Source organism: Bactrocera neohumeralis, chromosome 3 (genome assembly GCF_024586455.1).
Source record: "Bactrocera neohumeralis isolate Rockhampton chromosome 3, APGP_CSIRO_Bneo_wtdbg2-racon-allhic-juicebox.fasta_v2, whole genome shotgun sequence".
Lineage (NCBI taxonomy): Eukaryota > Metazoa > Arthropoda > Insecta > Diptera > Tephritidae > Bactrocera > Bactrocera neohumeralis.
The window spans coordinates 65,924,818-65,942,753 of NC_065920.1; the positions used below are offsets into that span (position 1 = coordinate 65,924,818).

General features: G+C 27.8%; 1 protein-coding gene across 6 annotated transcripts in view; it reads left to right on the forward strand.

The window, feature by feature from the left end:
• LOC126754246 (uncharacterized) overlaps window positions 1-17,936 on the forward strand; it is an 83,732-nt gene that overhangs the window by 30,863 nt on the left and 34,933 nt on the right. For 4 of the 6 annotated variants that reach the window (XM_050466247.1, XM_050466243.1, XM_050466246.1 and 1 more), the window contains exon 2: window positions 7,986-8,894. The exons of 1 other annotated variant lie outside the window; for it this stretch is intronic. In XM_050466247.1, coding sequence (XP_050322204.1) covers window positions 8,209-8,894 — 686 coding nt within the window. In that variant the 5' untranslated portion in view covers window positions 7,986-8,208. Of the gene's footprint in view, window positions 1-2,940; window positions 3,568-7,985; window positions 8,895-17,936 lie in introns of those variants that run through there. One more of the 6 variants, XM_050466245.1, reaches the window with a different exon arrangement.

The following is a 17,936-nucleotide window of genomic DNA, read 5'->3' on the forward strand; positions in this document are numbered from 1 at the left end:
TGTTTAAAGGGTTATTGAACTCAGCTATTATTTTTATTTTTATTATTTTTATGGTTTGCTAAAGATTACATACTACATTTCATCCATAGATTCCTTCATATTATATGCAGTTTGCTACATAAATATGAAACATATAAGTTTTCTAAAATATTAACCGAGGGAAAGAGCCCTTTAGTTGTGTATTTTACTCAAAATACTCAAGGTTCTTTTTAATGCGATAAATAGTTCAAGAGTCATAATTAGGGTCATCCATTATCCTACCATCTTTTACAAGTTATACTTCGGTACTTAGCTTAAGTAGATGGCAAATTTCTTTCTACGGGATACTTTTCCTATTTCAGAAGAAGATTATAAGCTATACGCACTATTCTCTGACTACTTTTTAATAGGCTTACTTGTCTCTACAGCCATTGCTAAACTTGAGTTGCGTTAACAAAACCCAATGACGATTTGTTGAGCTTCGTATAGCCAGATTTTTCTAACCCCTCAAGTCTTTGAACCAGATCTTACCAAGAATCAATTTTTTCAACTCTTCAAAATTTCTCTCTTTGAAATTTCTTTTAACTCCGTTGTATTATAAAATATTGCGAAGGACGAATTTAGACATTTTTTGATACTTGAAGGCCCTGTTTATCAGTCAAATACACATATACATTAAAGTAGAGAAGTGAAGGTTTGTTGCAGAAAATACGATTTTTTTGCGTCTGTCATGGATATTACTTGATATATCTGAAACAGATATTGTGAAATAAAAATTGTAGGAAAATATTTCTACTGGGATAGTTATGAAGAAGCACACAGCACAGGGTTAAGATTGTAATTAAATTCCACGGGTAAATGGTGTTTCAAAAAAATGTGTTTCCCTAAGTTGGTAGAACTGTCCTTAATTACTATGCCAAATATGAGCGCGACCTGCCAACCACATCATTTACAGCAGCTACTTAAGTCGGTACACCTCAGTAGTGGGTTGCGATTTTTACAATGGATAAAAATATCGAACAAAAAATTTATCTCAAATTTGATATTTTTCAACTCAATTTCGTGTGCGAAATCAGTATGAATGTTGAAAAAGGCTTACGGTGCTTCAGTTTTATCAAAAACACAATCCTACGAGTGGTAAAAAGCCTTCAAAGACGGTCGAGAGATCGTTGAAGACACGTCTCGTTCTGGACGGCCTTCGACCTCCTTAACTAATGAAAATATTAAAAAAGTGAAGGATATGATGGTCGAAAAACGTCAGGTAAGTGTTTGAGAAATGGCAATAGAGCGAGCGATGAGCCCGTTCGAATGATTTTGGTGGATATTTTGCGTATGAAACGCGTTCTTGCTCGACTCGTCCCGATAAAGCTATACACGCGAACTATTCCTACAGTGTTTGAGATATCGATCCGAAACTTTCCACACGCTCTTTCCTCCACAAGTAGCTGATTTGTCGGAACCACCAATAACAGACCACTATAGCATATTGTTCTCATACAGACTGATGGGTCAAAATCAAGTTCTTGTATGGAAAACTTTTTTATTTGACAAGATATCTTCACGAAATTCGAATGGATTATCGTCCAAATCAACGACATGGATATATTCGTCCAAATCATATAGTTCTCATACAGACTAATGGGTCAAAATCAAGTTCTTGTATGGAAAACTTTTTTATTTGACGAGATATCTTCACGAAATTCGACATGGATTATCTTCCAAATCAACGCTACAATTGCCGTGAATATTTTTCAGATCGGACCACCATAGCATATAGTTCTCATACAAATTGATGTATCAAAATCAAGACAAAACCTTTTTATACACTTCTTTGCTATAAGAAATGTGATTGTGAAGGGTATTATAGCTTCGGTTAACATTTTTCTTGTTTTTCAATAAAAAATATGTAACAAAATTAATTCTAATAAACATTAGCGTAACAAAAACAAAGTGGCAGCAGCAAAACAAATGACAAATAGCCACAAAAAATACATAAAAGAAAAACAAAAAAATCAACAAATTAACGTCAACCAGTCGAGCGTGTGTGGTGAGCGTGTGGAGAAAGCGTTAATATTATTTTCGCTCCAATACGCCTAACAACGCAAAAATACGAAAATCTAAATTTATTTACATATCTACAAATAAACAAAATATGAGGCTGATGATGAAGATGACACTTTACACGAAAACATCATAAACGACGACAACAACAGCAGCAACAACGCTGCCAATTAGCCACTTACTCACCTTTGCGGTTACAGCGTTGGCTGCTTTTTGCGTTTTTCGCGTCAGCTAATAAACAGGAAAGCCATAAAAAACATAACTAAACCTTACAACAGCAACGCAAAAGAAGACACAAGCAACAACAACAACAATAAAAACAGCGACAACATATGACACACAACATGTTGTTGTTGTTGTTATAATTGTATTTGAGATTAATTATGGTCGCTACGCAATCATAATATTGTGGTTAGCATTAATGTTGTTGTTGTTGTTATTGCGTTAGCTGTTGGGCCTGTCAGTTTATTGTCAATTTAGTAAGACAGTTAAAAAAGTGCTGCTGACGACTTCTTCGCATACACGCTAAATTTGTGGTCAAATATGCTGACTTGACAGCAAAGCGGCCAACCAACAACTACAAAAGCAACAGCGGCACAACCAACCAGCGCTTCATCATCTAAGCAAACAAGTAAGCCAACAACTAAGCGACCAACCAACCAACCGGTCCGCTCTTGTTGTCAATCACTTGCCGCACACAATATTCGCAACAAAGCTGAAAGCAACAAAAACAGCAACAACAATAATAGATGAAAATTGATTTTATTCGCACCGGCTGTCTACTAGCGCTGGCGGCGGCGGCGGCGGCGGTGGTTGCGGCTGTGCTCGTGGTCGCGGTGTTTGGCTGACTTTCGCGCTGGCTACTCTCGCTAGCGCAATTCATTCGCTCATCAGACTTCGCCGGTTACACGCGTATACAAATTCGGTACGCGCATCGTTGCGATAATCCGAGACGCCAATCTTTTGTGCTACTGCTGCTTCTTCTTACACGTCCTCTACATACTTACACACACACATATACACACAGGTTGTCTTCATCTTGACGCGTTTCCTCTTGTATCGGTTGTTGAATACGTTTATTGTTTGTGTTGTTGTTGTATTATTGCTATCGCATTGCTGTTTTGTGCGCGCGCAGTGGCAAAGTTTGTTGTCTTGCTGTTGTTTTTGCAATCGTTCGGTGTGTGGAGTAGGAGGCGAAGGAGCAGGCGGACACCGCCGACGCGCGCGTTTCTTGTGCTGTATCATTTCTATATTTAACAGCCAACCAGTTGGCGTTGTTTGTTATAGTTATTGGTGTTGTTGTTGTTGTGTTTGTTTTTTTTCCTCTTCTTCTTCTCCATTTATTGCTGCTTGCTTGCCTGCCATACCTCTGCAGCAATAGTTGGTGTCAGTGGCAGCAACAACAAAGAGTTGTTTGTGTAAAAGCGTGGCGGCTAAAGTGTTTGTTGGTGTTGTGCAGCCAAGGCTTCTTCTACTTATTCAACATTGCCACTTGCTGCGAGTGGCGCAGAAAAAACATACAAAAATGTGAGCGTCTAGTGTTAAATTGTAAAAAAAAATTTATGTTTTAGTTTAAAGGATGTGGTGTTCTGTAAAATTTTGCTTGTTTTAAGAAGTTTTGCTCAAATTTAAGATTTCTTGGCTTGCACATTATTTTTGTTTAATAGAGTATAAGGCGTTCGGTGAAATATTTCAAGTTGCAATATTTAAGCCATACTCAGGATTTCGAATTTTTGAAGTAAAAAATTTCGAAATTGAAATTAGATTTTTAATTCCAATTTTCTGATGGCTCTATGTGACCTCTAGTTCTAAATAGCAGAACACGAAGTACAAAAGGGAAAAAAGTTTGAATTAATTTTGTTTTTCATTTTTATTTATAAACTTGAGATGAACATTTTTTTTTTGAGGTTTTTAATGCTGTATTTGTAATAATTTTTTTTTATTTAAAATTAATTTTTAAAATAAAAAAATTTCAATTCTTCAATACTGTATTTAGAATAATTTTCTTTTTTTAATTTAAAAAATAATTTTTAGTTTTAAATTAATTTAGTTTAAATTTCAAATATTAATTTTTAAATTAAAAAAAAGTGTTTCAATAATGAAAAAAAAATTAATTTTCAATTCTGTATTTGGAATATTTTTTTAAATTTAATTTTTAAAATAAAAAATTTTTATTGAAAATTATTTAGAATAAGATTTTTTTGAATTAAAAATAATTTTTATTTCAAATAAATTTAATTTAAATTTCAAATATTAATTTTTAAATTAAAAAAAATTGTTTCAATAATTAAAAAAACAAAATCAATTTTCAATTCTGCATTTGGAATATTTCTTTTAAATTTAATTTTTAATAAAAAAAAAAATTATTCCAAATTAATTGAAAACCTAATTTTTTAATTTAATTATTTGTTATTTGAGATTTTTTTTTAATTAAATTTAAAGTTTTTAATTTTTTTAACAGAATATTTTTAAAGTTTTTTATTTGAAATCAAATCTAATACTTTATTTATAATAATGAATTAATGAAATTAAATTAAATTTTATTTCATATGTACATAAACATTTTCAAAACATTTTCTTATTATACTATATATGTTATTTTTATTATTATTTGAAATTTAAAATAATATATTAAAATAAGTTTAAAAAAAAAAACTTTTCGGTTTAATTTTATTTTTTATTTAATTTTTTTGTTTTCTTTTAATTGCATTTAATTTTTTAATTAAAATTTTTCTAATTATTTTTTTTTAATTCTCTTAAATTAAAGTTTTTAATTTTTTCGGTATATGTATTTTGGTTGAACTTTGAAATTTTAAATTTATGTTACTTTATTTATAATTTTTTTAATTAAGAAATTAAATTAAATTTTATTTTATTATTTCTTTTCATCACATTTTTTTAATATTTCTTTTAATTATTTTTATTATTATTTGTAATTTATGTTATATTAGTTTTAAATGTGTTTAAATAAAAATGTAATTGAATTTAATTTTTTTTATTTAGAAAATGAAAAATATTGTTAATTTCTTTTAATTACATTTAAATTTTTAATTAATTATTTACATTTTTTTCAAATTAAATTTTCCTTTCATTTGTTTTCATTACATATTTTAAACTTTTTTCAATGTAATTTTTTTTTTATAAATTAAATTTTATTAATTTTTTTTTCTTAATTTAAGTATTGTTTTTTATAGTTATTTTTCCTGGCTCACGCTTTTTATAAATATTAACATTTTTCTTTATTATTTTTAAATTTTTTAACTTATTTTTAATTTATTCTTATTTTTTTATTTGCTGTTTTTTGTATGAATTATTATATATTATTAATTCATACTTTTTTATTTTATTTTTAATTTTAAATCTAATTAATTATTTTAAATTTATTTACTATTTAAGGGTTTACTTGTTGACGATTTTTCCTTATTTTTTTTTCCGAGTTTTTTACACATAATTTTATATTTATTTTTTATGTATTGTAGTCTTTTTTTATAATATATTCTTATAACCAGTGGGGAAGTTTTTTATAATTATATATGTATTCTTTTCATTTATTTCTTATGAAGATCACCCCTTTCAAATGTTGACCGCGGCTTTTCTCTCAGGTTCATCCGTTGAGTCCAATTTTCGATGACTCGTCATTTCGACTGGTAACTGATGAATGACACGTGCGATGTGTTGTTCCAAGGCCTTGAATCAAAGCAGAACTGTCCGCATAGACTTTAGACTTTACATATCCCCACAGGAAAAAGTCTAACGGTGTGATATCATACGATCTTGTTGGCCAATTGACCGGCTCAAAACTTGAAATTATCTGCCCACTTTGTTCTCTCAATAAATCCATCGCTGAACAAAATTTGGCTCGAAAACGTTGGATCTTCTTGGAACTTTTCAAGAGCCCATAGTTTGAAGTATAAGCGTAATAAAGTTGAACAAAAATAACATGACAGCTTGACACGACTTTTGATCTGCAAAAAAAAGCTATTGCAAAAAATACCTCTTTAGATCACCCGTTAGTTTTATAACTTTTTTTGCAATCTAAATTTTATATATTCATTCCGTGTTCTTATAATATTCTCTTTTACATATATTTGTGATAGTAATGTATACTTTATGGTCTTCAGGCTATTTCGGCGCCGATATTTACACACCCACTAACATACAAGCACATGTCTGCCTATAAAACCAGCCATCACGGCAATTAATTTTGATGGTAAATTGAATGGCGAGCACAATAAATTAAAAGTGTTTTGTATCAAAAACAATTTAAAAAGCGTATATAAAATATAATATAAATATTGAATACAATAGTATTCTTAATTTGTTGACCAAAAATTAAAAAAAGAATATTGTGAGCTGTAAAATTGAAAATATTAAAAATTAACTTAAAAAAAATTCAAAAAATTGTATAAAAATACAAATATCCATATACAATATCTTGATAAAACTTTTGTATAGAATATATAAGAAAATATTATACCTAGTTTTTCTTTAAAATATGAGCTCACCAATCTTTAATAATTTATATATGTACTTCTAAATAGCATTTTCTCGCTCTTGTTCTTTGACAAGTGTCAACAATTTTTTTGTATGCATTAATAAATGGCTAAAATGCACCAACAAAAAAATCAGTACATCAGTTTAAAAATATATATATATTTATTTTTTTTTATTAAAACTACACAACTTTCTAATTAAAATTATTAGTTTGTCACAGCCTACCAAAATAAATCATCATTAAAAATATCAGAACAAAATTGGATATGTATTTATAAAGATAATATGTATGTTTTTATGCTTTCGCTGGCATTGGCGTCATCGCTGTTGGCGGCCGATTGCCGGTTATAGGCATTTTCAGCGAGGAATGTCGCAAATTCACAGCTGGCCGAAAGTCGACGGCCCCGCCCACAATTGCGACACTTAGAACGCACACTTTTTCAGTGGTTTTTTTTTATTAATTTATTTACATTTTATTTTTCGTTTGCGCTTCAGAACACATTAGACGTGTTTACGGTCACTCCTGGCGAGGGCTAGAAATAGATTTAAATGTTCGTATGTATGTATGTATGAAGGTATGTATGTGTGCCGAGATTTATAATAAATATTTATATCCGCTTCTGTGTGCTTTTACAGTTATTTTCGCTGATTTTTGTTTGAAATTTTGCCAAGAATTTTTATTATATATATGTACATATTTATATAGACGTATGTGTATGTGTGTGTTAATTTTTGTATTTATAACAAATTTTAATTTTATTTATTTTAATTGTTTTTTATTTTGTTTCTTTTCTTTTTTCTTTCTATGTCACTTTCGTCGTGCATTTGCAACACTTGCACATACAACCAAATAAAATAAATAAACATTGACAATATATTAAAAAAAACCAACTCAAATAATTAAATAAAAAAAAAATAAAATCCAAAAAAATTAACTAAAAAAATGTATTTAAAAAAATAAAAAATATAAATTAATAAAAAACTGAAAAAAATTAACTCAAAAAAAAATAATAAAAAATAAAACAAACAAAATTAAAAAAAATTGAAAATTAAATTAAAAAAAATAATTATTAAAAAATAAAACTAACAAAATTAAAAAAAAAATTAAAAAAATAAAATAAAAAAATAAAAAAAAAACTTAAAATTAAAAAAAATTAAAATTAAACTAAATTAATTAAATAACAAAAAATTGTAAAAATTAATTAAAAAAATAAAAATTACAATAATTAAAAATATCAAAATTAAAATTAAAAAAATTAATTGAATATTTAAAAATTATAATTAAAAATAACAAAATTAATTAAAATTTAAAAAAAATGTAAATTAAAAATTTTTAAAAATACAAAAACATAAACGTAAACAACACCATATCCGTTACTCATACACACTCTCCACCAACAACAACAATAAAAACGACATGTTCCACCATAAAAAAAATCTTTAACGCGCAGCTCACTAAAGAAATGCTCAAAAAATGTCAATGGCAATATAGTTAAGCGCCAGGCAGCGTCTGCAACATAATCTAAAATACGCTAATTGCAACAAGAAATAAATAAAAGTGAATGCCAGTTGTAGTGCTTGCCACCACTGGTGCAACAAGTGTTTGGAAAGCCGGCCAAGCAGCCTCAAGCAACATTTAACAATACACACCCACACCCACCACTGCAAAGCACAATGGCCTCTCTACATGCCACCAATTCATGCAACAGCAACAGCTGCAGTGCCGCTCTGACCAACAATAAGCCGCTAACACCAACAAAAAACACAGTTAAACTGTTGAATGGCAAAAGTAGCAGTGATTGTGGTGTTGTTGCTGCTGCCTCAACTGTGCCAAGCAACAACAACAACAGTAGCAGTAAAAGTTACAACAATTTGAGCAACAATGTTGAGCAGCTTTTCAATTCCGCTTTGAAGGCATTACATTTGCCACAATGTGTTGGTGGCGGCACGGCAGACAGTGGTGTTGGCGGCGGCGGCGGCAAGAAGTCGCCCGGCAAAGTGAAAACAAATGGTGAAAATAAGTTGACATTGGTGGTGCAGAAGTGTGCGAAAAACATTGACATTGCCGCTGCAGCGGCGGCGGATGATGATGACATTGAATATGAGCAGCACGATTTGGCGGCGCAGGAGGCGCAGCCAGACGCTGACAGTGTGCAACTGCGCTGCGCCTGCCCGGCTGTCCATGCAACTAGCACAGATGCGAGTAATGTGAATAATAAGAATAGAACCATGACAGTTACGACCACTTTTCGCAGCAGCAGCACATCGGCGCTCATGACGGCGGGTCATATGCGACCACAAACGTTGAATGTGCATCATTTGCGCGAAACGCCATCGGATCAAACGCAGATTTTCATACGGTATGTTACATACAGTTATTATTTTTATTATTTTTGTTAGTAGTGGAATAAATATTTGTTCATTTTTGATTTTTTTATTTATTAAATTTTTTATTTATGAATTTGTGCCCAAAACACGTTTTCTTGGAAAACTGTTTAGAATTACCACTCTAAAAAAATTATTTATTTTCTATATCGATTTGATGTATTTTGAATATATAAATTTCTTTTTTCACTGATTTCGGTAAAAGTTAGAAACATCGCTGCCTACATTTAGGCTGTCAGCATCAAAATCAGTTTTTGCTCAGATTTCTACAAACAACTTTTATAGTAACGCTGTTTTCCATAGAAATAAAAATTCCGTTTTTAATTTTAATTAAAAGTGTTGCCTACAATTAGGCTGTCAGCATCAAAATCGTTGTTTGGACGGATTTTGATATTAATTTAGTTTTATAAAACCGTTATTTGAAAATTTAAATGTATTTTATTCTTTCTTCACTGTTTTTGAAGGAATTTAAAAACATCTTTGCCCACAGTTAGGCTGTCGGCGTCAAATTCGTATTTTGGACGGGTTTTGTATTATTTTTTTTATAAAATCGCTATTTTTTTTACCGATGTTACTAGTATTTATGCAATTCTGTGTATGAAAAACTCAAAATGATCGGTTATTAACATTTTCATAATCGCCAGCCTGTGTGTATGCTTTAATCAACGTTGTTGGTGTGTTATTATGTTTATTTCTTACGAAATATAAATCAAGATGTATTCAGTATTACTTTTAGATTAAAAGTTATTCACGATCTTTTGATCGATGAGGAATATCTTATGTTAGTGCAAGCCTTATCTGACTACATACATATGTTCCTTTTTACTCAAATTAAGGCTTAAAATCCGCAGTGATATCGTTTAAAACTCGATTAGCTCGATAATGTTTATTTGGAACTTCGAATTATTTCAGATTTGCTTTCTGAATATTTAGAATGAACTCTAGACTTCCAAATTTATTTTTGAGTTTTCCAAAAGTTGGGAAAGTCTTGTCTTAAAACACACAAAGTAAGACTTTTGGAGATCAGTCCTCGTTATTTTGGATGAGATAATATATACTACTGATTCTTGAGGTGACTAAAAGCTTTGCTCGTGAGCGATCGGTACTTTTTCTCGAAAATATATTGGAAACAACTGAAAGATGCTACATATCGAATATGGAGAGATATTTAAGTGTAACTGGTAGGCTCATTTATAGACAAGATATATTATTTGTATTGTTGGTTGCTTATAAAAATCAAGAAAGTGCTATATCGCTGTAATGGTCAACTTGTTGAAAAATAAAAAAATCTCGACATAACCAAGTTTTTACTCAGACTATCGAGAGATACTACTTGTAAAATACTGCGTTTAAGCTAAGCACATAGTGCAGAGTGTTACTCAGCTCTGTTATTTGAAAAAAGTAACCATAGAATTAAAAATGAGTAGAAGGAGAAGTCGATTATTTTCATCACTATGTGGATAGCCTTAGATCATTAAAAGTGACTAAATGTATTTTTTTCTTTATCGAACACACAACTTCTGTGCCAGCACTTTTCTCGTTTCATGGGCACCCAAACCGTACTGGCTGTAATTCTTACACATCATATATTTGCTTAGTTATTTATAATTTTTTATTTTTTTTTAATTTAATTTTTTAATTTAAAAATTATTTTAAATTTGAATAATTCTTTTTAAATTTTGTTAAAATTTATTTTTTATATTTTAAATTTTATATACATTCTTTTTTCACTTTTATTTTTTATGTGGTAATTATATATTACATTTTTTTAATTTATGTTAATATTTTTTTTTTTTTCATTTTTTTATTTTATTTTTTTTATTAATTATATTATTTATTTTTTTTTTAATTTATTTAAAAAATTTTTTATTTTTTTTATATATTTTGTAGTTGTTTTATTTTTAAATATTTTCCGTTTCTTTTTTTCTCTCATTTTAATTATATATAACATTTTTTCAATTTATCTTAATATTTGAAAAACTTTTTTATTTTAATTTTTTTTTTATATATTTTTTATTAATTAAATTTTATTAGTTTTTATTTTATTAATTAATTTTTTTTTTTTTCATATTTTTTTTATGTTTATATTTTTAATTTATTTATATTTTTTTTTTTTTATTTTTATATATTTTGTAATTGTCTTATTTTTTTTTCTTCCGTATTTATTTTTTTATATAATATGTTCTCTCATTTTAATTATATGTAAAAAAAGTTTTAATTTAAATTTAATTACAGAGTTATGTATATATACATATATATTTTTTTTTAATTTTTTCATATATTTTTTGATATTTTTCTTTTTCATTTAATTTATTTTTTACTTATATTTTCTATTTATGTTTTTCTTTTCTTATTTTAAATTTTTTGTTTCCTTTTTAAATTTTGTAATTGTCTTCTTTTTGTATTGTTTTCCCTTTTATGTTTTCACATGTTCTGTCACTTTAATCAAAACAAAAATATTAATTAAAATTTTTTTAATTTTTAATAATTAATTTTATTTATTAATTAATTTTTTTTATTTATTTTTATTTTTCTTTAATTTGCTTTTTTTATTTTTTTTTTTTGTATTTTATAAATATTGTATTTTTTCATTTTTTTTTTAATTTAGCTTACTATTTAAAACATTGTTTTATTAATTATATATAATTTTTCTTAATTAAGAAAAGTATTAAATTAAATTTTTTTAATTAGATTGTACTAAGTATTTATTATTTTTTTTGTTGAATTATTATTTTTATTTTTTATATATATTTTTTGATTTATTTGATTTGTTTTTTTTTATTTTTGTTTATTTTTTTTAATTTCTTTAAATTTTTTTTAATCTTTTTACCTTGAAATTTTTTAATATATAAAGAAAAGGAAAAAAATTTAAATAAATCAAATTAAAAGTATATTTTTAATTACTTTTATTTTCTATTATTTAGTGTTTTATATTTCTTTCTATAATATATATTTATTTTTTTTTGTAATTTTTTTAAACATTTATTGTGGTTTTTGTTTTGCGGCGCTGCTTATTCTCCAACAGTTCGGCGACAAAATATTTTGCGTGTGAAAAAAAAATATTTTACGAAAATATCGTTTTTTGCGCATTTCGCTTATTCGTCAAATACTATATTTACATATACATACATATGTATGTATGTATATGCATGCTCGTTTGTATTTATTTCAAGTCGTATTTTGTTTGCATTGTCTGCTGCAACTACAATAAAAACAAACAGTAGCGCGCCATAATTTGCTGCTGAATTTTGTCATCGTTATTTTAAATTGTTTATATACTTTGTTGTTGTTGTTGCTATTTTTAATACAATTTTCACATACTAGCGGTTTTTCGTGCTTTTGCCGCCGCAACGCTTTCCTTTTAAATGAATTTGTATTTTATTTTATTTTTATTCTTTTTCACTATTTTATTTATTTTTGCGCGTTTTCGCTGTCTCATGCCTTGTTATGTATATGTGCATATGCATACTGCAATTACTTGTTATTGTTGCTATTTAGTTAATTTTCTTTCTTTACATTGTTTTATATTACTTGTTGTTGCTGTTGCTGTAGCTTGTCGCAGCTACGGCTGCGTCTGCGTTTCATTGAACTTGATCTTTAAATCGCAAGCGCACGCGTTTTAACACACACACACAGCAAATGCATATTCCCAACACTGGCGGCCTGACGCAGCGCTTACATGCCGCGCACATACACACGCACTAACTAGCTGTCGCATACGCGGCGCGCATACAAAATTGATTGATGCCACATCAGTTGTGTGAGCAATCATTTTTGTACTGTTGTTGTTGTTGCTGCTGTTTAATTTATTTTCCGCCATGTGCCATGTGGCGTCGCATGTTTGTTTGTGTGTGTGTGCGTGTGCCATTGTGCGCGCTAATATTCATGAAATGTTGTTATTGATAATTGTGCGATGGATGCGCCGGCTGTTGGTGACGCGCGTACTTCAATATTCCAGCCGCGTTTGCAGGCTGACAACAGCACCGACACCAGCCGCCGGAACACAAACGCACACACACATGCGCTTAAGCGTGTTAGTTGTTTAACATCTTCCGCCGTGTGTAAGTGTGTGTGTGTGAGCTTGTTTGTTGCTGCTGTTATTGTTCTAGCTCTTAAGCGAAAATAGTAGCAGGCGCTGTTGCAATGATTTCCTTTAAAGGTAGCAATTGTTGCGCTGTTAACGCGTTGCCGCGCTGCTGTTTTGCTGCCGTAAAGCGTGAACTTTGGAATCAACTTTTTGTTGTTGTATATTTGGATTATATATAGGCATAAAATTAGCTAATCAGCTTGATTGTCACGTTACTGGCGGCAGTTGTAAAAATAGTGTAATTTTCTAGTAAACAATAAGCAGGCTGATATTGTTTAAGCTTTCTTTAAGCTGTTACTAACCTCGCCATCTAGTTGTCGCGTGTTGGAAACCTGCAAATTTTTTCTGTAGTAATCAAATTTGAAATACTCGGCCTTACCTGCAGCTCGTCTTCATAGAAAATCATTGCTAGCAATTTGTACTTTTTTTTGCATCGCGTAGACTTCATTAGAATACACCTTTGTGAGGTATCCGATGTCAGCTTCATGCACCAAACAACGTCTGTAGTTTTACTATATCACATCTCTATGCCTAAAATTTGCAAATAAAACTCAAAAAGTGTTGCCTACATTTAGGCGGCACCGCTGTTTTTTATGTTTCGTTTTACGTGATTAAAGGCTCATTGTACTGCCTTTGTGTAGTCTGTTCTTCTTGATATTTGGCAAACAAACTGAAAGAGTGTTGCCTATATTTAGGCGTTAGCACTGTTTTTGTATATTTTGCTCGTTTTTAAGCGATTGTGGGCTTATTGTACCGCATATATACAGCTAGGTCGATTCGTTTGCACTCAATTTGGATTTCTCAGCGTTAAGCTCATGCTGTCCCAGACCAAATTTATTTGAAGTATTGGCTGTCGGTTGCAAGCGAGGCTTGTATAGGCTTAAAAAAGGATTCTTATGGTATTCTATAAAGTTAAGGATGGACTTACCGTTGCCCGATGATCAGCAAGAATTTTTGTTGTTTCAATAATTTGGGGAAGCAAAGCGCTTTACACTTTCTGAGCTCTGGTACTCTTAAAAAAATTAAAATATAAATACTAAAAAATATAAAAGTAAAAAAATAATAAATAAAAATAAAAGTATTAAAAAATTTAAAATTAAAAAAATAAAAATAAAAAAAAAAAATAAAAAAATATAAAAAACTGATAATATAAAAAAATTCTAATAATTAATTAAAAAGAAAAAAATAGGAAAAATAAAAAAAACAACAAAAATAAAAAGGCACACATAAACAAATAATAATATTTTATTAGACTAGAATAATTAAAAAAGTAATGAAATTAAAAAATAATAATAATTAAATAAAAGTAAAAAGAAATTACTGAAAAACTAATGATATTTTATTAGACTTTGTTAATAATTAATAGTAAATTAAAAAAAAAAAATTAAATATAAAATAAAAATAATAGTAAAAATATATAAAGAATAAATAAAACACAAAAAATTAATGAAAAGTAATAAAATAAAGTAAACAAAATAAAGAACAATAAATAAACAAATAATAATAATTTATTAGAATGGGATAATTAAAAAATTTTGTTAATAATACATAAAAGTATTAAGAAATATAAAATAAAAAAAATTAAAAAATATAGGTATATATAAACATATATAATCATGGAAAAATAATAAAATTGATTAAAAAAATAATCATATTAGCATAATTAAAAAATTTTGATAACATTTGATTATGCAATTTTTTACGAATGTTTCCTAAATATTTTATCAAAAACGTTAGAAAATTAAAATGTAAAGGTTTAAATAACAAAAAATTATTCTCTTTATTTTTTTTCACATAAATGTTTGTCTTAAGTATTTAATTAGGTTTGTGCATTTGAATATAAGTGTTTAATCTTTTTAATTATTTTTTTTTTATTTAAAAGTTTGAAATTTTATTTATTTTGTAAGTATATTTATATTTGTAAATATTCTTATAAGGAAAAATTAAACTTATATTACAAAAATAAACGAACTTTTATTATAATATTTTTTCTTATTTGGAAACAAAAACAATTAAAAAACAATTAAAAAAGGAAAAAAGCAGTTTTTAATATTTTTTTTTTTCGTTATTTGAAAATTTGAAACTATTTTTATTTGAAAAAAAAAAAAAAAAAAAAAAATATGCGAGCTTCAATTACATTTTTTTTTTCTTATTCGGAAACAAAAATAATTGTTTTTTAAATAACCAAAATTCTTTATATATTTATACATTTTTTCCTTATTCGAAAAAAAAAACATTTTTTTTAAATAATCGAAATTCTATTATAATACTGTTTAATTTAAAGTTATTTCTATTTAAAAAATCTATACTTTTTTTTAAATCAAAATATTATAAATTTTGTTTTAATATTTTTTTTTCTTATTTGGACAAAAAATTAATTTTTTATAATGCAAGAACCTTTAATAATTGTGTTTTTCAAAAAATAAAAAACAAAAATTGTAAAATTAAATTAAATTAAATTTAAAATAAATAATAATAATTAAATAATAATAATTATTATTTTATAAAAAATAATATTTTTAAAATATTAAAGTCAAAATAAAAATTTATATTATATATGAAGTTTAACTACAAAACTGATTTAAATTGCTCATTTTTCTTTAAATCGAAAGTGTTAATATACATCACACACATACACACATCACCATGCTTGTACAATATGCTTAAACCTTTGTATTTGCATTTCCTGCCTTCAAGGATTAATTGCCTCATATACTTATGTATGAGTGTGTGTGTGCTTTGTTTTTGGCAAAATTTGGCATATTGTTTACCGCATTGACCTCGCCATTCGCCACAACTTGACACAAATTCGAACTGTTTTGTTTGGCATTTTGGCAATATTTAACCGAAACTATTATTTGTTGTGCTGAACATTTTCGAACGCGCAAAAATAAATAAATTTCCGCATCACAAAAATTCGTCGTTGTTAGACTCCCACGCTCCAACGCCATACATATATTCATAATTGAGCACAAATTGTCAAAACGACTTACAAACATGCATGCATATATATATATATATATATATATTTATGTAGACATATGTATGTATGTGTATGTATATTCATTAATATCCGCAATTGACTGCTTTCATATACATATACATGCACATATACTTAAGTATGTGTGTGGTTGTGTGGGCGCACGCGTCTGACGCAGCTACACGTGTAGCCCAAATCGCAACATTTGAACCTAGTTAGCTCACACTATGAATAATAGGAGCTAACAAAGGAAAAAAAAAACAAGAAAAAATCGAAAAAATCTCACGTCCAGTTTTGTAGCGACTCAACGTCTGACGTTAAGCGCTCGCTAAAGAACAGCCTGCTGATTTATTATATTGTAATTGTACTTTTGTTATTTGCTATATATACTACATACATACACACACACGTGCATAGTTTTGCTGATTCGACGCTTTTGATTGAAATATCAAATGTTGCCGCGCTTCAACTCCCTTTTGTATTTTAATCAGTGCTCAGCGTGCTTATTCCGGCTGAGTATGTAAGTAGGTACATACATATATGTATATATATGTATGTAATTATGTACATATGTATGTATTATATGTGTTTAATATATATAAATGTACTCACATATTTATTGCTCGTGCACAAATTTGTTAATTTACTTTATAGTTGTTGCGCCTTTAAGCCGTTGTTGTTGTATAAAACACCCGCGTGCGCGCTTAAACCAACAACAAAAGCAGCAACTAATCTGCAGCTGCGACTGCGGTCAGCTTCTTTGATCGCGTCATTTCCAAAAGCAGCGCTAAATTGCTCGATAGAAAAGGGGCGCGCCGCCCCGCGCCAACTCTGCTCTAAACCACCAACAATAAGCATAATAATTTGTATAACAATAATAACACATGCCTTCAAGCATTCTTCAATACACTCATCATTCAATCGGTCATGTGTCGCACCACATTTGGCATTTTAAATTCAATGAGTTTGCCTTTTTTCGCTATGAAATTTGTTGTACTTGGTACTTATGTTGCTTTTGTTGTTAGACTTGTTGTTTTTTGTTGTTGTATTAGTTGGTTTTGTTGCTGGTGTATTTTGTCAGCATTAATTATGTCGTAATACGCATAAGTGCAAATATTTTCTAAATCATTTAAAAATGTGTCTCATGCATTGGCAATGACAGCGCGAAAAATGTTGCTCATACGCCGTGGAGCATTACGTGGGCGGCATTTTGCTTACTTTATTCGCTAGGGGGAATGCTTGTATGTGCGCTCCGGCGCTGAGGTCAGCGCAAATGGTACTTGGTAACGGGCATGTTTTTTGTTGCGTGAACAAATTAAAAAAATTTAAATAAATGGAAAAAAATAAACATATTTAACAAACATATTTCAATAAAATATTTTTTTTTGTTTAAAAAGAAAAAAGAAAATTTTAATAAACATGAAAAATATTAATTTTAATATTATAAATATTCTAGTGCGAAAATAAATTTAAAAAAAATTTAATATAAATTTAAAAAAATTAAACTAAAATTAAAAATAAAATAATTTTTTTTTTATAAAAATAAAGAAATTTGAAAAAAAAATGAAATATATTAAAAGCAAAAAAATATATTTTTTAATTTAATTTTTAAAATCTATTTTTTAATATATTTTAATTAAAAAAAATTTAAAAAAAATATTTCTTTGTTTTATTTAGAAATAATAAAAACTATTTAATAAAATTGTGAAATTTAATAAAATTATGTAAATAGTAAAATATTTAAAATAAAAAAAAATAAAGTAAAAAATATTTTTATAATAAAATAAAGAAATTTGAATAAAAATTAAAAATATTAAAAGCAAAAAAATATATTTTTAATTTCATTAAGATAGTTTTTTTGATTTCTTTATTTTTATTAAAAAAAAAACTAAAAAAAAATATTTCTTAGTTTTATTTAGAAATAATTAAAACTATTTCTTTTAACTTAAT